At 37.1% G+C, this 24,915-nt stretch overlaps 1 protein-coding gene across 13 annotated transcripts in view; it reads right to left on the reverse strand.

Annotated features, from left to right (window-relative positions):
- The window catches only part of TTLL5 (tubulin tyrosine ligase like 5), a 352,672-nt gene that overhangs the window by 189,414 nt on the left and 138,343 nt on the right, over positions 1-24,915 (reverse strand). For all 13 annotated transcript variants that reach the window (XM_020986244.2, XM_020986241.2, XM_078151465.1 and 10 more), the window contains 2 exons: positions 7,009-7,155; positions 2,612-2,712 (listed from right to left, as the gene is read on the reverse strand). In XM_020986244.2, the coding sequence (XP_020841903.1) occupies positions 2,612-2,712; positions 7,009-7,155 (248 nt within the window). The remainder of the gene's footprint in view (positions 1-2,611; positions 2,713-7,008; positions 7,156-24,915) is intronic.

The following is a 24,915-nucleotide window of genomic DNA, read 5'->3' on the forward strand; positions in this document are numbered from 1 at the left end:
GAGACACTTCTGTTAACTGAATTAATCAAGAGTTCTTGCTCTTATTCAGATCATTACCCTAATAGCTTTCAGAGATGATTCCCTTCCTACTGATCAAGCCTCTCCCTTAAGAAATTAGTTAGTTCTTCCATAAGAATGATGAAAAATTATTTCCTTGCAGGACATTATTTCAGAATCGAAAGAAGGATTTTTAAAGTTTCTTGTTCAGATTAGATCAATGCCTTCAGACTAAAGTACTGTTCTAATATAATTTCTTAATATTCTCCTAAAGAGGAAATGGGGAAAGGGGTAAGTATGCTTGCATATATGAAATATCTCTGTAAACGGAAGATCTAATGAGAAGATATATGGGAAAAGCATCTTGAAAAAGTATAAACTACTATACCAATACAAAATACAGTAACATTAGAGGCACTATAAGGTAATGGATGTCATCAAACTGAATATATAGTGAAAAAGACCAGGGTTCAAATCTGTCCTCTGACACTTTAGCACTTACCTTTTATGAGACGCAGTTTCCAGAAATGTGGGAATAACACCACCACTAATACCTACTCAAAAAAGTTGTTGTGAAGCTTAAGTGAGACAAACAATGTGACACACTGCAAAACTTAAAATGCTATGTAAATGTCAGCCATAATTATTAACACTTCCCTTATTCAGCATTATCAAGGAATAAGCTATCATACATACGTTTTTCCGTACAAGTGAGGTTCTATCCCACTTGCTTTTCTCTTTTTCTGCTTCTAATCGTTTAAGGACTGAGAAACCAAATCATCAAACTTGCTAGGGCAGGGTCTAGGAGTAGACTCTGAAAAAGACCCTGAAGGGCTTTCTGAGCAATGTGTGGGTGGAGCTGTAGCTCCAAGACCCAGCTGGTCTCTGGGCAGTCTGGAGCTCTACTGAGCTTCCTTACTGTCTTTGATTATATTATGGATATAATTGAGGTTAATGGATAAAACATCCTTTAGATCAGTGGGGTGTTACTATATTGTCATTATTGTTATTTGAAGATAAAGAGGGCAAAAAACTTATGAGGTTGGATCTTGTATCTGAAATACAATCTGAGTAATCATTTTGCACTAGGAATGTGGAAGCACTGTAGAGTAAACTCAAAGATTTTTCTCAGAAGTGAACTTCCTTAAGGTAATGACTTAATGGTCCAAGTAACGTTCACAACTAACATAAGGTAAGTGAAGATTCCCTTTACTTCCCAGCAATTAAACGCTGAATCATCCAGTCAGCAAGTGGAACACATTTACTTGTTTTGATATAGAATCTGAAGTCCCTATGTGATCCTTTATCAAGAAGACAGATGACTGTGAACCCCAGCTAAATAGTTTTATATATTTATCTGACTTAATATATCCCTGAAAGAAACTAAATTCAGAATTTTACTATTTACTAACAGTAGTCATTCTTCAACCACAGAATTAGATATTTCTTCTCTATTTCTTTAAGATTAATATGGCAAATGTTTCCTTCTCAATACTATTTTGTATTTGTCTCAATACCATTCTAGCATTGTTCATCATTTCAGGCCCATGAAGTGTCAGCTAAACAATTGCCAAAATGCTTTTTGTTTGATGTGTTTAACCTTTTTAGTATGAAGGCTAAATTTATACCCATAGAATGAGTTATAACATCATACAGGGGGACACTTAGGGCTATTTGACGATGTTTTAGTGATGGAAGTCTAGATACGAATTATTTTCAAATGGTCAAGGTTTTTCTGTCCACTAGGATTCAGATGGTTGAGAGACAACCCATAGGATTATTCTGATCTTTAGATTTAACTATTTTTGCAAATTTTCCATTTTTGCACAAGGCAAAATGTGTGGGTATAATGCAGTGTGAGTCTCACACTGGATTATTATTATTTTTTTTTCGTGTAAGCTCTTTGAGGATATGAGCTGCTTCTCCTTCTGCCTTTGTATCCTTGGGACATACATAACATACTGCCTGGCATACAGTAGGTATTTATTAAATGCTTGGTGGTTAACTGTTTAAAATAAACTGGCTATGCTACCTTAATAAGCAGAAATGTACAGATAACATATAACAGTCATGGCCTGACTGGTTGCGCCAGGATAGAGAACGAAACGTGGGGATTTGAAATTCCTAAAAGATAAGCTTGAGCATAAGGGACTTCTCAGTTTATCCTATTTTCTATATAAAGTAGGCATGTTGCTCAGAGTGATGAGAAACTGTTAAGTCTTTAACCCATTCAACTTAGGCAAAGTTGCTTAAGTCACCCTGAAATGGCAGGCGAAGGGGAAAGAAATCAGACTGAGTAAATGCAAGATGACTCCATCTGAATCACCCCACGGTGACTCTCAGCACCTCTAGGGCTAGACACTTTGAAGGAGATTTGGCAGCAGCGTTTGACTACCAAGAAGTGCTCTGAAAATCAAAGCTGTGACAACTGCAATATGACTGGCTGAGACTCTGAGAGATTCCAGTGGACCACACTCATGTTCTCCTTCATTCAGATCCATAAGTAAGAAAAAAAGAAAATACTGGTTTAAGAAATACTGAAAATTCACTAGGGTGGGGTGGGATTGGGGATGAGGGGAAGAGAAGATAGCTTGTAATTAAGACTCTCTTCTACCTTGCATGGCTGATGAAGTCCTGAAAGTTTTCAGAGTTCACTCCATCCTCTTCTTCTTCAAGTTTCTTCTTTGGTTTCTTTTCAGCCATTTGTTCTGTTTCCTATGCTCCCACCACCCCCAAACAAACACATAAATAAATATATTCTCCTCTACTGTATCTGAATGCCCTAGTTTTGCCATAAAATAATAGCCTGAGAAAAGGAATGTAGTAGCATAGAAATCTAGAGGACACATACATAGCATCAGTAAAATGCTGATGATACAGACTGATGGAAGGATACTGAAACTGATATGAATTTGGATGGATACAGGATGACAGGATACAGACCTGTCCCTTACTCCAAAATCTTTTACTTTATCATTATGGGCAAACTAGTAATGTACTTTTGGCATTTGTGAACTCGGAATATTATCTCAGATCATTTTTTTTAAGGCAATTGGGGTTAAGTGACTTGCCCAGGGTCACACAGCTAGTAAATGTCAAGTATTTGGTCTGAGGCTGGATTTGAATTCAGGTCCTCCTGACTTCAGCGCTGGTCCTCTATCCATTGTGCCACCTAGCTGCCCCTCAGGAGATCATTTTTATAAAGCACATTGAGCTTTCTAAGCAAAAGTTTTCATTTAAATGGAAATTATTATGTTTACACTTCCTATGTATGTATAGTGGCCCTTGTAATCATGCCTTGTGCATTTTGCTGTTGTGGTTTCTAAGGTCATACACAGCACTAAGCACACTGAATGCTGCGGTCATCCAGGGATCTGGAGAAGAGATGGGTCCTGGAAGACCCTCTTAAACCAGCAAGCCAAATACATTCTATAATCAAAAACCAACCACTTTAAGAGCAGTTCTAGATAGAGCTAAGGACTAGGAGTCGGCCAACCTGGATGCCATGCCATGCTTAGATGTTTGTTTTACCAAACATACTGTACAACTCAGGGAAAGGCACTTGACTTTTCTATGTTTAAGTATTTCTTCAAAGTGACAGCACTACTTCTCAAGAGATTTTGAGACTCACAAATAAAAAGTCTATATAGATTTGTTATAAGTAAATGCAAACTTCATGGGATTTACAGCAAAATAAGGTTAGTGTGTAAAACGTTTCAGAGAAGAAAATCGAATCAATGCCACAGAGGATATTATATTCATGATCCAAATTTGTATTCAAATCTATTATAGAAAATTCAATTTCTAATTGTCTATACACAAATTAATTTCATTACAGATTATCCACATGCTTCCAGAGTTGTCCAAGTTACATCACAGCCCCAAATGGTTTGGGGCTAAGGCAATGCTCATTACAGAGGAAAATTGCCACCAGATTGGTAAATCGGTGATTCTGATCCAAATGGAAGGCTTTGCCTATGGGATGGAACACTCCCTGGGAATGGGTCCTTATGAAGTAACGTAGCCTCATGACCCAATTGGGTTAAACTACAGTCTTACTTTGCACAGTGGTATCATCTAGTAAACAATGATTACTGCTTAGGAGATAAACATATGCCTCTCTGCCCAGCTGGACTAAGGTTACTATGTTTTCAGTAAATGTAGAAGATAAGAACTGGAGAAAAACAACCACAACATGAGGCAGTTCGTTGTTGAATGCTATTAAAAAAAAAAGAAGTGTTAAGTGCAATGGTGGCTCAAAAGAGGAAAGAGATCACTATCCAGTGTTCTACAATGTGTGACACAGTTGAGACAGCTGAGTTGTAAGGAGCTCAAATAAGTAAACTGGAGTACTAATGAACCGTAGTGAAAGGAACCCAACAGTGAAAGGATCATCACTTTCAATTTTATGATCACAGAAACACAGATTCAGAGCTGGAAGGAACTGCAGAGCTCTGTGGTCATCCCCTTCCCCCATTCTCTTAGCTGAAAACCTTGCCTCACCTTTTACAGAAAAAAATGGAAGCCATTCACTGTGAGCTCTCTTCACCCTTTTCTCATTTCCTATCACTCAAATGTCTTCTGCCACTTTCTCCTTCCCTGTCTCATATGATGGTGCAGCCTTACTCCTTACCGAAGCTATACACTCTACTTGTTCAAGTGATTCTATCCCATCTCTATTCTGACAGATTGCCCTCTCTTGTCATCCCACTCTTTCACTAATTTTCAAACTCCTCCTGTCTGCTGACTCCTTCCCTACTGTCTACAAACATGCCCATGTCTACCCCGTCCTGGAAAAACTCTCACTTGATCCTTCCGTTCCCACCAATATCAATATATATCAAGAAAAAAAGCTATCTACAATGGATGCCTCCACTTTCTCTCCCTCATTCTCTTCTTAACCCCTTATAATCTGGCTTCCAACCTCAAAACTGCTCTCTCTGAAGTGACTAATGATCTCTTAACTGCTAAATCCAATGGCCTTTTCTCTATCCTCATTCTCTTTGACCTATTTCTACAGCCTTTGAGACTGTTGATTACTCTCTTCTCTCTAGATTTCTGGGATATCACTTTCCTATCTGACCTCCTTTCTCTGTCACTTTTCCTGGATCCTCTTCCAGATCCCCTAACCATGGGTATCTCTCAGGATTCTGTCTTGGGCATTCTTCTCTTCTCCCTTTATACTATTTCACGTGGTGATCTCATCAGCTCCCATGGATTTAATTGCCATCTCTATACTGACAATCTATCTATTCTGCCCCAGACTCTCTAATGACTTCCAATCTCACATCTCCAACTACCTTTCAGACATCTTAAAGTGTAATCCAGTAGACATCTTAAACATACTATGACCAAAACATTATCTTTCCTCCTAAACTCAATCATCCCTCCTAACATCATCCTTCCAGACCCTCCGTCTGCCAACCTAGGAATCATCCTGGACTCCTCAACTATCTCTATCCCACTCACCCTCCCCCTTTCAAAGGAAAACACACAGGTGACATCATTTGTTGGACAGGAGAACACAGGAGAGCTCCTAACACTAACAGGTGTCCTAGCACAGGTTCACTTTTGATCTGGTCAGACAGGAAGACAGCTTCAAAGGGGTTAAATAAGCTTGCTTTATTCTAGTCTAGTCTTCTCAAAAGGAACTGCTGAAAATGAGAGCTCTAACTGCTACAGCCTTCCCTAATCACACATCTCGCAGGGGTGCGCGAGAATGGTAGGAGCCACACTCCTACCGGTCTGTAAACCTCAATGAGGGGCAGTTGAGGCAAACACAGATTCCCCCCAAGCCTTGACGGGGCTGATCAAGGCAGGTACATGCATTCCTCTATGTATTACCCAAATCCCAAAATGGGTTCCCCCACTTCCTGACCAGTGCAACAGACAAAGAAGGCATCTTGCCAACCTTAAGTTCACAGGTTAACTTTAGCAGTATCATCATGACCTAGCACAGCACAGGCATATATTATGTCATCCCTCTATCTCACTAGGCAAGCGTGGTGGAGATGTTTTCAACCATAATTTGTGTGAAAAATTATCTAGGATCCTGGAACTATTATCTAAAAAGGAACAACAAAATCCTCCTTACACACACCAGAATCCACCTTACTTACACCCCCATATCCAATCTGTGGCCAAAGTCTGTTGATCTCACTTTTGCAACATCTCTCAAACACGCCCCTTCTCTCCTCCGACATTGACACTACTCTAGTGCAGGCCCTCATCACCTCATGCCTGTTGTGGGTCGACCTGCCTCAGGTCTCTCCCCACTCCGGTCCATCCTCCATTCAGCCACCAAAGACGTTTTTCTAAAGCATAAATCTGATCATGTCACCCCCTCCTCCCTACCTACTTCAAATGAATAAATTCCAGTGGTTCCCTGTCACTTCCAGAGTCAAATAAATGTCCTCTGGTTGGCATTCAAAGACCATCATAACCTAGCTGCCTACTACCTTTCTGATTTCCTTATACCTTACTCTCCAACACATTCTGGTCCACTGACACTGGCCTCCTAGCTGTTGCACAAATAAGACAATCTATTCCTCCGCTCTGGGCATTTTCTCTGACTCTCCCTTACGCCTGGAATGTTCTCCCTCTTCTTCTCAGCAGCCTTCTCCATCTCCTCTTATTTTTAGTGCCTTCTCTCCATTATTTATTTCCTACTTATCCTGTATATAATTTGCTTTGTATATATTTATTTACATGTCATTTCCCTCATTATATTGTAAACTCCTTAAGGGCTGGGACTGCCTTTTGCCTCTTTTTATAACCCCAGGGCTTAGCACAATCCCTGGCACATAGGAGGCCTTAATAAATATTGATTGAGTGACTGATCTAGTTCAACCTTTGCATTATATAAATGAGGAAATTAAGGTCAAAAGAGGTAAAATGAATTGCCTAAGGATACAAAAGCAATAGCAGGGCTGGGATTTGAATCCATATTCTGATACCAAATCCAGTTTCAATACACCAGGATGGACATTATCCATTAGGAGAGCCACTTACCTTGTTGTAGACGACGATGAAGTCACTCAGTTGGTGGGCTAAGATTCTTCTTCTTTCCAGAAGGGCCAATCGCCGGCTGGGCAACACCATTCTCAAGGAATGTTGCAGATTGCTTGATGCACGCTTGAGGAAACGAACTACCAGCTCCTATACCCCCAAAAAGCATAGAATCAAATGCACAAAAGTACCAGGAAGCAAAATATAAGCTACGTATGGATGAGGAAAAGGAAATGGTGGAAAGACTATATTATTTGTTTTTCATTCACTTACTTGACAGATATTTATTGACCACCTACAATGTGCAAGGTGTTATGGGGGATACAAATAGAAAAACATATAATCCTTGCTTGCAAAAAACTTACAGCCTCCTATGAGAGATCCCGTTCAATTCAAATCAAACAATTATTAAATGCCTATTAACCTACTAAGGACTATGCTAAGTGCTGAGTACACAAAGTCAAAAATAGTCCTTGCTCTCAAAAACCTTATATTTTATTGGAGAGATAAATAAAATACATAAAAATAAAAAGCAGCAAGACAAAAAAATAACACCACCCCTTAATATTTGAGTTAGCTGGTGGTACAATAAATAGAGTGCTAGGCCTGGAATCATGGAAAACTGAGCTCCAATCCAACTTCAAACACTTACTTGCTGTGTGATCATGGGCAAATCACTTAACCTGTGTTTGCCTCAGTTGTCATCTACAAAATGGGGATGATAACAGCACCTGCCTCCCAGGGTTTAGGATCAAATGAACTAATAACTGTAAAGGACTTAGCACAGTTTCTCGTGCATAATAAGCACTATATAAATGTTAACTGTTATTGTTATTATTAATAATGTACCAAAAGATATAGGATCCAAGGACTTGAAGGAAATTTTAATCTAATAGTAGTGAGAAATAATCTCGGTGTGTCCTTTTCAAAATAAAACTAATCTAACAAAAATTCAGAAAACAAAGCACCAATCAAAAGAAACCACAGTTTGTCATGGTGGGGGGAGGACACATATCTCAAGTAATAACAATGGCAAATAACAAATTTTATAAAGAACCAGGAAAAAGACCTTTGAATATAAAGGAAAGAAATTCAAATAACAAGTCTATTTCATACTCTCTAATACCTGCAGAATATTACAATAAGAAAAGCAAAAAGCTCAAGCTGCAACCCAAAATGATATACCCTGAAAATCTGAGCTTAATTATTAATGAAGAGGGACTAATTAGAAGCACTCATGGGGGGAAAAGGGATAAGACAAACATTGGACTTAAACATATCCCCAAAAAGAGTCACAAGAAAGTTTGTTATTGTTGTTGACATAAGTAAAATCATCACAAAACTAATAATGAAATATTTATGTTTAGAGGTTATTACAAAAAAAAAAGACACTGACTTGTAGGTAAAATAAAAACAAAACAGAAGAATCAAAACATAAAACAGCATTGGAAGTGAAAAGGACATACGTGGGCATTTTAAAAGTATAAGAAGTAAAGATAGTTTAATTTTTTAAAAGGATTTCTTGTAACCATACCACCATCACCGGCAGGGCAGTTAGGTGGTGCAGTAGATGGAGTATTGGGCCTGGAATCAGGAAGAATCATCTTTCTGAATTAAAATCTGGCTTCAGACAATTACTAGATGTGTGACCCTGCACAAGTCACTTAATCCTCTTTGCCTCAGTTTCCTCACCTGTGAAATGAGCTAGAGAAGGAAAGAGCAAACCACTCTAGTATCTTTGACAATAAGACCCCAAATGGGGTCATGAAGAGTTGGACATATCTGAAACAACTCAACAACAACAAAAAGCCATCACCTCCAAGCGAATCTCCTATTCTGTGAGGCAAAACTGCACAGTTAAGAGCAAATAAATGGAAAGATGGGAGGTGTAAGGATAGGGGGACATGGACAATAACAGTAACAATAATAATAGCTAACATTTACATAATGTTTTAAGATTTGAAAAGCACTTCATATGTAATCTCATTTGATCCTTGCAATAATTATGTGATGTAGTACTATTATTATCTCCATTTTACAGATAAGGAAATTGGGATTGAGAAAGTAAGCTGCTCAGCGTCACATGGCTAGTATATATCTGAGGAGAAATTGCACTGTACTTCATGTATCCTTATCAAATCCCATGGAAACACAGTTAAAGGATGATGACTCCTCTACAAAAAGACAGGTTTCAAGAGAAAAGTGAAGGTGGAAGAAGGGAGGAATTAAAACTGAAGGAATGAAAGGGAAAGGTCCCATGAAAATACTTCATGGGAGAAGTTTATGCCTGAGGTTAGACGTGATTAGTTAGAGTTCTTGATTAGATAGAGGAGATTAGGGATTAGACTTCATGATGGATTTACTCTGGGAAGAAAGAGCTGGTACACTGGACACACTTCATGAGAGAGCTGTGCCACCACGGACAACATTCTGTTCCATGAGATGGGATAATGGCAAATGGCACCCAAAAGACTTGGGTTGCATGGGACAGGGACCAAAAGATGACATGGCACAGACAATAGGAAGAAGAACAATCACAGCAAGGGCAGTGAGTAGAAATGAATGGCACATTTTGGGACATAAGAGTACTTTCTACCAAAAAGCACAGTTTTCATCCAAATTATTTCCCTCATGATTTGGTATTTCAAAGGGGTAAGGCAGCACAGGAAAAAAAAATGGGAAAATGGGTCAAGATTTAAAAAAGCAATAACACAGCAACTGTTTAGAATAGAGTACAAATAGGCATTTTATAAGATTTAACTTCATGAAGAATATAAAGATATTTTTTAAAAGGAATAAGGAATTACATCATGAACATGACAGTAAAACTGCAGAACAGGCAGGATGCTAAGAGAATTAATGAAGAGAATGAAGCAAGGAAATTCTAGGAAAAAGAACAGAGCTCTCTCCTCAATTTGGCTGAGTGAATACGAGAAAAGCTCAGGTCTATCACAGGTCTTCCCTGCTCACAAAGAATGAAAAAAGCACCAGAGTAATGATCAAGAAATCCAGGAAAAGACTGCATTAAGTATAATCTTCCAGTTTAGGTCCATATAAAGAGAGAGCCAGAAGTCTGCAGGCACTAGGGAAAGGGTCCCACCAGAAAAGCCGGGCCTAGGCCTAGATCACTGAAGTCTTAAAAAATGCAGAACAAGAGCAAGTCAGGAAAAGTCTGGAGCCTGTAATGATTTACTCTGTGGCAGGAAGATGAAAGCCCTGACTAAGGACTGGCCAGGGACACCTTAAGCATGGAAAGGAGTTGCTTTGACTCTGAACTAAGGACTGGGAGCCTGTGGTTCTCAGGCCAAGAGGACATCAGGTCTTATTATTTTTCAGCCTGCTTCAGAAGTGTGTTTCCTTGGCTTGAGCCTCTCCTGATATCCTTAAAGAACAAAGTCTTCTGTGGCAGGACCCCAGATAATGTGGATCACATGAAACAAGAGCCTCTCATTTTTTTTTTTCCAGGAGTGCTTGGATCCGGGCCTTGACACAAAGTCTTAATTCTCTAAGTAAGTCTGGGAAAAATAACTAAACACAAACTTCATGAAAATTATATTGAACCAAAAAGAAATAATGACTTACAAGAAAGACAACGAGAAATACTAGAACCTAAAACAAAAGAATTAAAAAAGAAAATGGAAAGTACTATCAAGAACAGGTCAAAAAAGAAAATCTAAGACTCACAAGAAATCCAGAAAGCCATAATTTTTCTTTAAAAAAAGGTGTAGATACGATATTGTATGTCTATTGTCTAGATGAGAAATTATGAATGGAATATCCAAGAAAATGATGAAAAAGTAAGAAGGAAGAAGGCCTAGCAGTGCCAGATTTCAAACTATATTACAAACATGTAATCAACAAAAGGATGCGGTACTGGTAAAAACAGAGGTCAATCAATGAAAAAGATCTGGTGTACAATAAATAGAAGCAAACACACTTAGTGTTCAATAAACTAAAAGATCCCATCTATTGGGATAAGAATTCACTTATGTCACTTAAACTGCTGGGAAAACTGGACAGCATTCTGCCAGAAATTAGGTTGAGATAGAGTGCTGGCCCTGGAATCAGAAGGACTTGAATTCAAACCTTGCCTCAGACATTTACTAGCTGTGTGACCCTGGGCAAGTCACTTAACCCTATTTGCCTCAGTTTTCTTATCCATAAAACGAGCTGGAGAAGGAAATGGCAAACCATTCAAGTATCTTTGCCAAGAAAACCCAAAATGTGGTTGTGAAGAGTTGGATACAACTGAAACAACTGAACAACAACAATAACAACAACATCTCACAATATACTAAGATAATTTCCAAGTAGTTATGTGACTTACACGATAGACTTACGCATCAAAGATCACATCATAAAACAAATTAGAGAAGCAAGGAAGAAATTACCTTTTCAGGTCTACAAATAAGTGAAAAGTTCATCAGCAAATATAGAATAGAAAGACTCAAGAAAATAAAATGGATGATTTTGATTACAGAACATTAAAATGCTCTTACATAAACAAAACCAATGCAATGAAAATTACAGCAGGTTTCTCTGATAAAGATTTCATCACCAAGATATATAAAGTGGTTCAAATTTATAAGAGTCATTCCCCAAATGATAAATGAATCATGAATGAATACATACATGAATAGAACATGAATAAGTAGCTCTCAAAATAAGAAACCCAAACTATCAAGAGCCATATGAAAGAGTCAAATCGCTAATAATTAGAAAATATAAATCAAAACAACTCTGAGGACCCAACTCATATCCATCATATTGGTAAAGTTGGACCAAAAAAAAAAAAGGCAAAATGACAAATGTTGGAAGGGCTGTAGGAAAACAGTATTAAAAAACAAACAAATAAACAACAAACCATTATATCCACTACTGGTGGAGCTATGAATTGACCCAACCATTCTAGAAGCAATTTGGAATTATGTCTAAAAAGTTACTAAACTCTGCATACTCTTTGGCCTAGTGATACAATTACTAGGCCTATACTTCAAAGAGATCAAAGAAAGGTGAAAAGGACTGATACATACCAAAATATTTATAGCAATTATTTTGTGGTGGCAAAGAACTGGAAACTAAGGAGGTGCTAATCAATTGAAGAATGGATAAAAAAAATTATGGTATGAGAATGTAATACAATAATTTTGTGCCGTAAGATATAATGAAAGGGACAATTTCAGAAAAAAGATGAGATTTATATGAACTGAAACAGAGTGAAGTAAGCAGAACCAGGAAAAGAATTTATACAATAATACCATTTTTAAAAAGAACAATTCTGAAAGACTTAAGAACTCTGATCAATTCATGATTTCAGAGTACTGATAATTAAGAATATTGCTTGCTTCTTGACAGAGAGGTGATAAACTCCATAAGTGCCATGAGACATGCATATAACATGCAGGATGAGACATACAATTGTGGATATTCGAAAGAATGTAAGAATTTGTTTTAATTTTTAAATGTTTGTTACAAGGGTCTTTTACCCTCCCCTCTTTGCCCACGGGAGAGAGGAGGAAGGAAGGAAAGACAGTAAATGAGATATCTCGGTAGCATGGTGGATAGAATACTAGGCATGGAGTCAGAAAGACCTGAGTTCACATCTGGTCTAAGACATTTTGCAGTGCTTCTGCACTGAGGGGGTTGTGAGTGGAAAAAGTTTCAGAAGCCCTGGTGCAGAGAGAAACTACATGCCACTATATCCTTGTTCCACATCCTTGCTGCATTACATCAAAGTAAACCTCATTTTCTTAAATGTTCAATAACATAGTGTCTTGTTTCATCCCAATAGTAAACTTGAACTCAGAAAATGCTGGCATTAAAGCTGAATCTCCAACACCTCCTAAAGGAATCCACAAAATGAAAATTCCTAAGAATACTATGGCCAAAATTCAGAGCTTCCAGATCAAAGAGAAAAAATACTGCAGGAAGCCAGAAAGAAAGAGTTCAAGTACAAAGGAGGAGTCTTAGCCAGCATGAAACAAGATTTGGCAACCTATAACTATACAGAGAACACGAGCCTGTGATACATTATTCCAGGAGATAAAAAATAAAAGGTTAATTCAAGAATAACCTACCTAGCAAAACTGAGTATAATTTGTTGATATTTTAAAATAAAAACAGTAGAGTTGAGAAAAATAAAATGGCACATAGACTGTACAATGAAGTATTTATATTCTATATAAGAGAAGAAAAACTTATATTCTCTTGAAAGGGAAGAGAATAACCATTCATATAGTACCCACTACGTGCCAGGCACTGTGTCTAGATATTATCTCTCCAGTTAATTTTTGTCCTTCCTTTTCCAAACTATTGATTCTTGTATACCACTCATTTCTTCTCCCATTTTTAATTCTACCTCTCATTTGACTTTTAAAATCCTTCTTGAGCTCTTCTAAGAAGGCTTTTTGGGCTTCAGACCAGTTCATATTCCCTTTGGAGGTTCCAGATGTGGGTTTGTTGACAATGCTGTCCTCTTCATAATTTCTGCCTTGATCTTCACTGTTTCCATAATAAGAATCTATCGTACATTTCTTTTTGCTTATGGTGTTTGCTTATTTCCTGGCCTTTAAAGAGATTGAGCTCTCCTGCTGGGGAGCAGGGGCCACTGATCTAAGACCTGTGTTGGCAGCCTAGGGCCTGGTCACTGGCTTTACGTGCTGGGGCCTCTGATGCTGGCAGCTGGAGGATGTAGGGCTCTGGCAGCTTACCTGGTGTTGGGCTGGAATCAGCAACACTGGAACTCTAGGGGTAGGATTGGGTAGTCTGGCCCCTGGAGGTTGCCTGTTTGCCCGAGCCTTTCCTTACTTTTGCTTATTTCAGCTCCTTTCAGATGGATGTTGCAGATGTTTATCCGCCTGGGGCTCCTGTTGCTTCCCTTAGTTTTGCTGAGGCACTGGGAGAGCCAGCTGCTGCAGAATGCTGAGGCCCCTGGTGGTTTTCCAAGCTGGTTCCCACCAGTTCCCCTGCCCTCCCTGAGGCACTCAGGGGTCCTGGTGTTGGTGTTTGCCTGCTCCACCACCTAGGTTTCAGGATCTCCTCCTGGTATGCTGAGATGGGGCTTTCTGCTAGCTTGCTAGGATGCCTCCCATTCTGTGCTACTCCCCTTCCCCTAGAACAAGAGGGGCCTTTCCCGTTAATCTCTCAAGCTACCTGGGCTACTGGACTGCTGCACTCCATCTTTCTTCTGGTTCAGTTATTCCAGAGTTTTTTCTGGGGCAATATTTTCTAGGCTTTCAGAGGTTAATAAGGGAGGGTAAGAGCGACTTACTTCTTACTCCACCACCTTGGCTCCCAGAAGCAGAACTCTATAAATATTATCTCATTTAAGCTTCACAATGGCCCTATTTGGTAGATGCTATTATTATTCCCATTCTACAGCTGAAGAAACTGATGCAGACAGTGATTAAAGGATCATACAGCCACTAAGTATCTGAGACTAGATTTTAATCCAGTTCTTCCTGACTCCAGGCCCAATGACACCCAGCTTCCTTATGTGTTCTTGAAAATACTATTGTTGAAAAGCAAAATGGATAATTTTGATTACATTAAATTGAAAAGTTTTTGTACAAACAAAGCCAATGCAAGTAAGATTAGAAGGAAGGTAGAAAATTGGGAAAGAATTTTTACAACCAGTCTTTCTGATAAAGGCCTCATTTCTAAAATATATAGAGAATTAAGACAAATTTATAAGAACACAAGCCATTCCCCAATTGATAAATGGTCAAAGGATATGAACAGACAGTTCTCAGATGAAGAAATTAAAGCCATCTATAGTCATATGAAAAAATGCTCTAAATCGTTATTGATTAGAGAAATGCAAATCAAAACAACTCTGAGGTACCACATCATACCTATCAGATTGGCCAACATGACAAAACAGGAAAATGATAAATGTTGGAGAGGATGTGGGAAAATTGGAACGCTAATACATTGTTGGTGGAGTTGTGAAATGATCCAACCATTTTGGAGAACAATTTGGAACTATGCCCAAAGGGCTACGAAAATGTGCATACCCTCTGATCCAGCAATAGCACTTCTAGGGCTATATCCGAAAGAGATCAAACAAATGGGAAAAGCACCCACATGTACAAAAATGTTCATAGCAGCTCTTTTTGTGGTGGCAAAGAATTGGAAATTGAGAGGATGTCCATCAATTGGGGAATGGCTGAGCAAATTGTGGTATATGAATGTAATGGAATACTATATAAGAAATGATGAACAGGCTGATTTCAGAAAAACCTGGGAAGACTTATATGGTCTGATGCTGAGTGAAGTGAGCAGAACCCAGAGGACTTTGTACACAACAGCAGCCATGTTATGCAATGACTAAGAATGTTAAACTGAACCCTTCTCAGCATTACAAGGATCTAAGACATCTCCAGAGGCCTCGGGATGGAAAATGCTGTCCACATCTAAAGAAAGAACTATGGAAGTCGAATCGCTCTCACTTATTTTTACCTTCAGTTGAGTTTTGTTTCATCTTTCTGATGGTTCCTCCTATTGGTTTTAATTTTTACTTACAACTTCACTAATGTGAAAATATGTTTAATGGGTATGTAAATATAAAGCCTATGTCAGATTTTGTACCATCTTGGGGAGGGTCGGGGGGAGAAAAAGGGAGAAAAAATTTTCAACTCGAAAGCATATGGAAAAAAAAAAAATAAAAAAATACTATTGTATTTAAGGATTATAGAAGGCACAAATAAGATATAGGGTCTGAAAGTAGTTTTATTATATTTGGTTATATTAAGGAAAGGAAAAAGGAACACTGTAAAGATGGAAAAAGGAGGAATTGGGTAGAACATGCTATTTCATATATAGGGTACTGGAGAAAATTATACAAACATGGAGGAAGAAGTTGGGGGATTAGGTACACAGGAACCTCACTTTCATGTGAAATAGAAAAAAGTATGGTTGAGCATATACATACATGGACACACAGAGTTTGGTGCAGAAATGCATTAAACTCAACAGGAAACACCTGGGAAGAGGGAGAGGTTAAAATAAGAGAATAAGAGGGAAGACAGGATCAGAGAGGGATTAATTATAAATAAAACAAACTCTGATCTCAGAGATGGATCATGAAGAGGGCTTTTTAAATGCAAAAAAAAAAGTGCAAGAATGTGTGATTTGGATTAGGGCAGGAGGAAGAGAATAAAGGCAAAGGATAGGAAGTAGACAACAATTTTAGGTCATAGGTGTTGATCACACTCCTTATCAAATGAGATTATCAAATTATGAATGACTTTGGATCAACTGAGATAATATTTGTAAGGTGCTTAGCACTGTATCTTGCATGTAACAGGCACTATATGAATGCTTATGCCCTTCCTTATCCTTCCCTTCCTTGTTTCTCAGTAGCCTCTTCAACTTTTGAAAGAGTGAGGAGGGACATAAGAAAAAACAGGGAGAAGAATAAGAAGAAAGGATGGAGGGTAAGTCATAATTGTTTAAACCCTGGACATGAATGGGATGAAAATATCCATAAGATGGAGGACAGTAGCAGAATAAATGAGAAAGCAAAATCCAACAATATTTGCTTAAAAGAAATATACTTGAAAGTATAAGATTAACATAAAAGTTAAAATATTGGGCTATATAGCAAATCCAATGTGCTTCAGATTAACTCAAAGAAGCAAGGGTTAGTAACCATAATCTCAGGAAAGGCCACAACAAAAACAGACTTGATGAAAAGAGGGGAAAATAGGGAAATATTATTATGCTTAAAGATATCATCAACAATAAATTAATACCAATACTTAACACATATGTGCCAAAAATCTTAGTAACGGTATATGCAATTAATTGAATTACATGAAGAAACACACAGTAAAACTATAATAGCTGGGAACCCCAATATACTCATCTGAAAGTTAAAACAATGGAAGGAAGGTTTTTCTGAAATCCACTTGCTCATCATTTCTTATTGCACAATAGTATTCCATTACATTCATATACCACAACTTGTTTAGCCACCACCAATTGATGGGCATCCTCTCAATTTTCCATATGTTGCCACCACAAAAAAGAGCTGCTATAAATATTTTTGCACACATAGATCCTTTTCCCTCTTTTATGATCTCTTTGTGATGGACCTAGAGGTGGCACTGCTGGATCAATGGCTATGCACAGTTTTATAGCTCTTTGGGCATAGTTCCAAATTGCTCTCCAGAATGTTTAGATCAGTTCACAACTCCACCAACAGTGCATTAGTGTCCCAATTTTCCCACATCTTCTCCAACATTTGTTATTTTCCTTTTCTGTCATATTAACCAATCTGAGAGGTGTGAGGTGGTACCTCAGAGTTCTTTTACTTTTCATTTCTCTAGTAAAAAGCAATATACTTACTAACCCCAACTGCCAAAATATAAAAAAAATAAAAATAAAAAGCGATTTAGAGCATTCTTCATCTGCCTATAGATAGTTTTGATTTCTTCATCTGAAAACTACCTGTTCATATCCTTTGACCATTTATCAATTGGAGAATGGTTTGTATTCTTGTAACTTTGACTCAGTTCTCTATATATCTGAGGAATTAAGCCTCTATCACAGACACTTGCTGTAAAGATTGTTTCCCAGCTTTCTGATTTCCTTTTAATCTTGGCTGCATTTTGTTTGCACAAAAGTTTTTTAATTTACTATCATCAAAATAATCTATTTTACATTTTTAAAGGCTCTCTATCTCTGGTTTGGTCATGAATTTTCCCCTCCCCATAGATCTGACAGTAGACTATTCCTTGCTCTTCTAATTTGCCTATGATGTTACCCTTTATGTCTAAATTGTGCCAAAGGTCTATCATATCTAACTTTTTAAAAATTCCATTTGTCTTCTTAGTTTCTTTCTTATTTATTTGGTTGGATTTATTGGGTTCTGAGAGGGGACAGTTGAGATTCCACACTAGTATAGTTTTGCTGTCCATTTCTTCCTGTAATTCACTTAACTTCTCCTTTAAGAATAAGTGGCTGCATATATGTTTAGTACTGATACTGCTTCATTGTCTGTAGTACCTTTCAGCAAGATGTAGTTTCCTTCCTTATCTCTTTTAATTAGGTTTATTTTTGCTTTTACTTTGTCTGAGATTAGGATTGCTACCCCTGCTTTTTTTTTTCTTCAGCTGAAGCATAATAAATTCTGCTCCAGCCCCTTACCTTTAATTCTCTGTGTGTTTTTCTGCTTCAAGTCTGTTTCTTGCAAACACCACACTGTAGGATTGTTTTTTAATCCACTCTGCTACGTGTTTCTGTTTTATGGGAGAGTTAATCCCATTCACATTACAGTTGGATTACTACTTATGTATTTCTCTCCATCCTATTTTTCCTTCTGTCTGTCCTTTCTCTCCTATCACCTTTTCCCTCCTCACCAGTGTTTTGTTTGCTTCTGTCTACCACCTCCCTGATCTGTCCTCCCTTCTGTCAGTCTCCACCCCCTTTACTTAATCTCCTCCCCTCCTACTTCCCTCGGGTGAGATACACTTCTATACTCAACTGATTATATGATTCCCTCTTTGAGCCAATACTGATGAGAGCAAGGTTCAAGCAATGCTCATCACCCACCTTCCCATCTTCCCCTCCACTGTAATAGGTCTTTTGTACCTCTTCATGTAAAATAATTTACTCCATTCTACCTATTCCTTCCTTCTGCATCCATTGTACACCCCTTAATTTTTTTATGTCATTCCAAATTCACCTTATACCCATACCCTCAGTATATTCTTTCTAGCTGTACTATCAGTGTTACAATTTTTAAGCATTACAACTATCTTCCCAAATAGGGATGTAAATAGTTTAGCTCTATTGAATCCCTTATGTTTTCTTTCCCCTTTTTGCCTGTTTATGTTTCTCTTGGGTCTTGATACTGGAGGACAAATTTTTGGTTCTGGTCTTCTCCTTATGAAAGCGTAAAATCACTGAATGACCATTTTTTTCCCCTTGATGAATTATGTTTAATTTTGTCAGGTAAGTAATTCTTGGTTGTTGTCTTATCTCCTTTACCTTCTGGAATATCATGTTTCATGAGCTCAGATCCTTTAACGTTGCAGCTGCCAAGTCCTGTGTAATCCTGATTGTGACTCCTTGATATTTGAATTGTTTCTTTCTGGTCACTTGTAGTATTTTTTCCTTGACCTGATGATTCTGAAATTTGGCTATAATGTTCCTTGGAGTTTTTATTTTGGGATCTCTTTTCTGAGGTGATATATGGATTCTTTCAATGCCTATTTTGACCTCTGGTTCCAGGATATCAGGGCAATTTTCCTTGATAATTTCTTGAAACATGCTGTCTAGGTCCTCCTTTTGACTATGGTTTTCAGGTAGTCCAATGATTCAGATACTGTCTCTCCTGGATCTATTTTCCAGGTCAGTTGTTTTTCCCATGAGGTATTTTATATTTTCTCTCCTCCTTGATATTTTCTTCTCTCTAGGTTTTGGGGACACCACTCTCTACTGGTTATCCTCCTACCTAGCATACCACTCCTTCCCAGTCTCCTACCTAGATCCTCATCCAGATTATACCCTCCAACCATAGGTGTTCCTCAGGGTTCTGTCCTGGGCCCTCCTCTTCTCCCTCTATACTACTTCATTTAGTGATCTCTTCCTCTATACTACTTCATTTAGTGATCTCCTTATCTCCCACGGATATAATTATCATCTCTATGCTGACAATTCTCAAATCTACCTATCCTCCCCCAAACTCTTTAATGACCTCCAATCTTGCATCTCCAACTACCTTTCAGACATCTCAAACTAGATGTCCAGTAGACATCTTAAACTTGGTATGTCCAAAATGGAATTCATCATCTTTTTCTCTAAACACAACCCTCCCTCCTACCTTCCCCGTTACTGTAGAGAATAACATTTTCCTCCCGATCCCTCAGGTTTGAAATGTAGGTGTCATTCTCAGTTCCTCACTATCTCTCAGCCCCCATATCCAATCTGTTGCCAAGGTCTGCTGATTTCATCTTTGCAACATCTCTCAAGTACACCCCCTTCTCTCCTCTTGACACTGCCACTACTCTAGCGCAGGCCCTTATCACCTCATGCCTAGACTATTGCAACAGCCTACTGCGGGTCTGCCTACCTCAAGTCTCTCCCCACTCCAATCCATCCTTCTTCATTCAACCACCAAAGTGATTTTTGTAAAGCACAGGTCTGACCATGTCATTCTCTTTTTCCTGCCTTCCTGAACTGAATAAACCCCAGTGGCTCCCGGTTACCTCAAGGATGAAATACAAAACCCTCTGGTTGGCATACAAAGCCCTTCATAACCTAGATCCCTCCTACCTTTCCAGTCTTCTGACACCTTATTTCCCAACACATACTCTTAGAACCACTGACATTGACCTCCTAGATGTTCCATGAACAAGACATTCCATCCCTCCACTCCAGGCATTTTCTCTGTCCCTCATGCCTGGAATGTTCTCCCTCTACTTCTCAGACTACTGACTTCCTTGAAGTCCCAACTAAAATCACATCTTTAGGAAGCTTCTTCCAATACCCCTTAATTCTAATGCTTTCCCTCTCCTATTTGTTTCCTATTTACCCTATATCTAGCTTATTTTTGCATATTTGTTTGTTTGTTATTATCTCCATTATATTGTGAACTCCTTAAGAGCCACTTTTGGTATTCCCCACACTTAGCACAGTGACTGGTACATTGTAGGCACTTAATAAGTATTCACTGATTGACTGACTACAACTATTATTTGATATAAAACTAGAAATGCAAGCTACAGAAAAAGACAAAAAGAAATGAAGGAATAAGCATAGACAAAGGGAAAACAAAAATACTGCTTTGGAGATGACATTATAGATTATATAGATATGGATACTATATAACTATAGTTAACTAAGAAATTAAATATAACAATGGATAACTTGAACAAAGTCGTAGGACATATGATAAATCTACACAAATCATCAGCATTTCTGTTTATTACTAACAAAACAAGCAAGGAGAAATAGAAAAATAAATTCCATTTAAATTAACTACAGAATGTATGAAACATTTGGGGTCTACCAGCCAAGACAGAAACTATACAAATATAACTACAAAACATTCTTTCCACAAATACAGACCTAAATAATTAGAGAAATGTTAATTGCTCCTCATAAGGCTGAGACAATGTGATAAGAATCATAATACCACCTAAATTAATTTACTTGTTCAGTGCCATAACAATCAGACTACAAAAGGATTACTTTATAGAGTTAGAAAATATAATTAGGAAATTTATCTGGAAGAAAAAAGATAATCTCGGAAGCAAAGATGAAAAAGATGGGAATCAGGAGGCCTTGTGGTACCAGATCTCAAACCATACTATACAAAGTAGTCATTATCAAAATAATAACAGAGAAGTAAATCAGAGGAAACACTGGTATACAACAGACAAAAGCAAAGGAACACAGGAATGTCTTGTCTGATAAACCCAAATATCCCTATCTGACAAAAAACTGTTTGGAAAACTAGAAAACAGTCTGGCAGAAACTGGGTATAGACCAACTTCTTATGACATATACCAAGATAACCTCCAAAATGATAGAAAATTTAGACGTAAAGGATAATATAAACAAATCAGAGGAACAAGGAAGAAATTTATAGATATAGATTTATAGATATAGATTTCAAATTTATAGATAAAGGAAGAATTCATAATCAAATAAGGGACAGACAGTATCATGGAATATAACATTCCGATTACAAATAATTTAAAAGTATTTGCAGAAACAAAACTGATACGGCTAAAATTTGAAGGGAACCAGATATCTGGTAAAAAGTCTTTTTATCAAGTTTCTCTAAGTACAGTCTCATTTCTTTCTTTCTTTCTCTTTTAAAATTTCCTTTTATTTGCAGGCAATTTGGGGCTAAGTGACTTGCCCAGGGTCACACAGCTAGTAAGTGTCAAGTGTTTGGTCTGCGGCCAGATTTGAACTCAGGTTCTTCTGACTTCAGGACCAGTGCTCTATCCACTGCGCCACCTCGCTGCCCCTAGAGTTTTATTTCTAAGCTACATGAGCAAACGAAAAAGAAAACAACGTACATTGGAGAGGCTATGGGAAAACAGGTGCACTATTGGTAAAGCTGAGAAATGGTGTAGTCATTCTGAAAAGAAATTTGGACCTGTGCTCAAAAAGCCGTTAGATTGTATATACCCCACCCCTTTGACCCAGCAATACTAGAGCCAAACATATTGAAGAATGAGGAAAAGAACACATATGTACATAAATGCTTATGGCAGTTCTTGTTGTGGGAACTAAGGATGGGGACTATCATTAAAAATGGCTAAATAAATTATGGTAGATGAAAATAAAATAATTCTATTTCTCTCTAAGAAATTATGAAAAGTACATATTCAAAGAAACCTGGGAAGTCACTTAGGAACTGATGCAGAGTAAAGTGAACAGAACTAAGAGAATAATTTATATAAAACCAACAATGTAAAGACTAGCAAATTTGAACAACTTCAGAACTATGATCAATTCAATGACCAACCACAATTCCAGAGGACCCATAATGAAATATACTCCCCACCTCCTGAAAAAGAGGTAAGAGGCTCAGGGTGCATACAGGGACATATTTTTTTTGGACACAGACAATAACTTGTTTCACTATACATTTTTGTTACAAGGGTTTTGTTTTTCTTTTTCCCCAATGGGATAGTAACAGTGGCAGGAGAAAGAGGAAATTTTTGTTGATGAAAAAGATAAAACCAAATATTAAAAAAGTGAACTTACTATTCAATAAAAAAGAAAATGGCAGAACAAATGAAAAATCCAACTTACTGCTTGCAAAAATCATATCTGCAAAGCAAAATATACGTAGTCAAAATGCAAGTCTAGAATAAAATTTACTATGTACCAGGTTAATTTAAAAACAGGAGTTGCAATATCATTGTATTTAGCAAGGCAAATAAAAGTGCATAATATCTATAAACAAAAAATTAAAATATGCTTAAAGAACCAGTGACAAAAAGTAATATTAATAGTAAGCACATATGTACCAAATGTCATAGAATCAAAATTTATTAAAGAAAAATTAATTGAATTGCAAGAAGATATACATACTAACACAATATAAGTTGGAGACTTCACTATTTCTCTCCCAGAGCTTGATAAATCTAATAGAGAACTTCTCAAAAGTGAAAATATAGCACTGAATAAACTGTTAGAGAATTTTGAGTTAAGGTACCTTCTGAATGGAACCACTAAGGAATATACATTTTTTTCAGCACCACATGAAACTTACAGAATGGAATACAGAGATATTACAAATAAATGTAAATATAAAAGAAATATCAAACACACCCTTGATATCTTGATAAAAAAATAGCAATCAATCTAAGGTCACAGGAACAAGACAAAGTTCTAAATTAAGACTCAATAATTAAATCCTAAATAACAAGTGGATCAAAGGACAAATCACAAAAATAACTATTAACTAAGTGAAAGACAATGATAAAGATGACAGAACATGCCAAAATTTCTGAGAGGCAGTTCAAGCAATACTCAGAAAAACTATATCCCCAAAGCATACATTAACTAAACAGAAAAGGAAGATTAATGAACTAAATGTGAAATTGAAAACTAGAAAACCACCAAATGATCAAGTCGAAAATAAGCACCAAAGAGAAAACTTTGAAAGAAAAAAAAGTATGTTATATATATGAAACTGAAAAGAGTGTAGAACCAATCAAGAAAGCTAAAAGCTTTGAAAAGCCTTCCAAAATTGATAAAGCTTTACCCAAACCTGATTTAAAAAGAGAGGTAAGAAAATCAGATTAAGAAAATAAAAAATAAGTTGAAATTGCAACAAGCCCAGAAGAAATAAAAATTATCATAACCTACTATACAAAATCACGTGAATGTAACCGAGAAATCAAAAGGAACAGAAAATTATCTACAAAAATATAAATCACCCAAGTTAATAGAACCCCAATCAGAGATCACAAAAGTGAATTGAATTTTAATGTAAAGCAACTATCAAAAGGGGAAAACACAAAACCAAAATCTGGTCCAGATGGATTTAGAGGATGATTCTATCAAAATTTTGAAGAAAAACGAATACTCATACTCCAGAAATTATTCTCAAAAACTGAGGAAGGAAACACTCTACCAATTTCCTTTTATGAGACAAATACCATCCTGATACCTACACTAAGGAAGGACAAAGCAAAGAAAGAGAATTATACCTCAATATCATTAATGAATATTGATTAAAAAATTTTAAGTCAAATCCAGGCAAGTTGTAGTTGTAGTTACATCAGGAATAGTTCAATATCTGGACAACATTCAACATAATGATTTATATTAAAAATTTATATTAAAAACTCCAAATCACATGATTATATCAATAAAGGAGATAGGCTCTGAACAAGTGATTTTATTGGTAAAGGGAAATCCTAGATGTGCAAACTATCTCAATATATTAAGAGTTACCTTGACCACTGAGATGCTAAATGACTTGTCTAAGGTCACAAGGCCAGTAATGCATTTGTTGGGCAGAACTCATACCGAACCTTTTTAAAATGAAAACACTAATTTAAAAAAAAATCTTTATAAGTAAAGACATATAGGAATTATTTTAGTATGATAAAAAGTATCTACCAAAGCAAAAGCTAGCATTATATGGAATGGGGAAATAGTAGCAACTTTCCAATAAATAAAGAATGTATACTTTGCCTACTGCTATTTGATACAGGCCTAGAGAAGTTTGCCATAGCAATAAGACAAGAGAAAGAAATTAAAGACATAAAGACAGGCAAGGAGACAACAAAACTATTCTTATTTACTGACCACATGATCACTTAAAATACACTGGGGAATCAACAAAGAAACTACCTGAAATGATAGCTTCAATAAATTTGAAACCTACAAAATAAATCCACTAAATTATATACATTGAAATCTCAAAAT

Source organism: Phascolarctos cinereus, unplaced genomic scaffold, assembly GCF_003287225.1.
Source record: "Phascolarctos cinereus isolate Bilbo 61053 unplaced genomic scaffold, phaCin_HiC Scaffold_3;HRSCAF=262, whole genome shotgun sequence".
NCBI lineage: Eukaryota > Metazoa > Chordata > Mammalia > Diprotodontia > Phascolarctidae > Phascolarctos > Phascolarctos cinereus.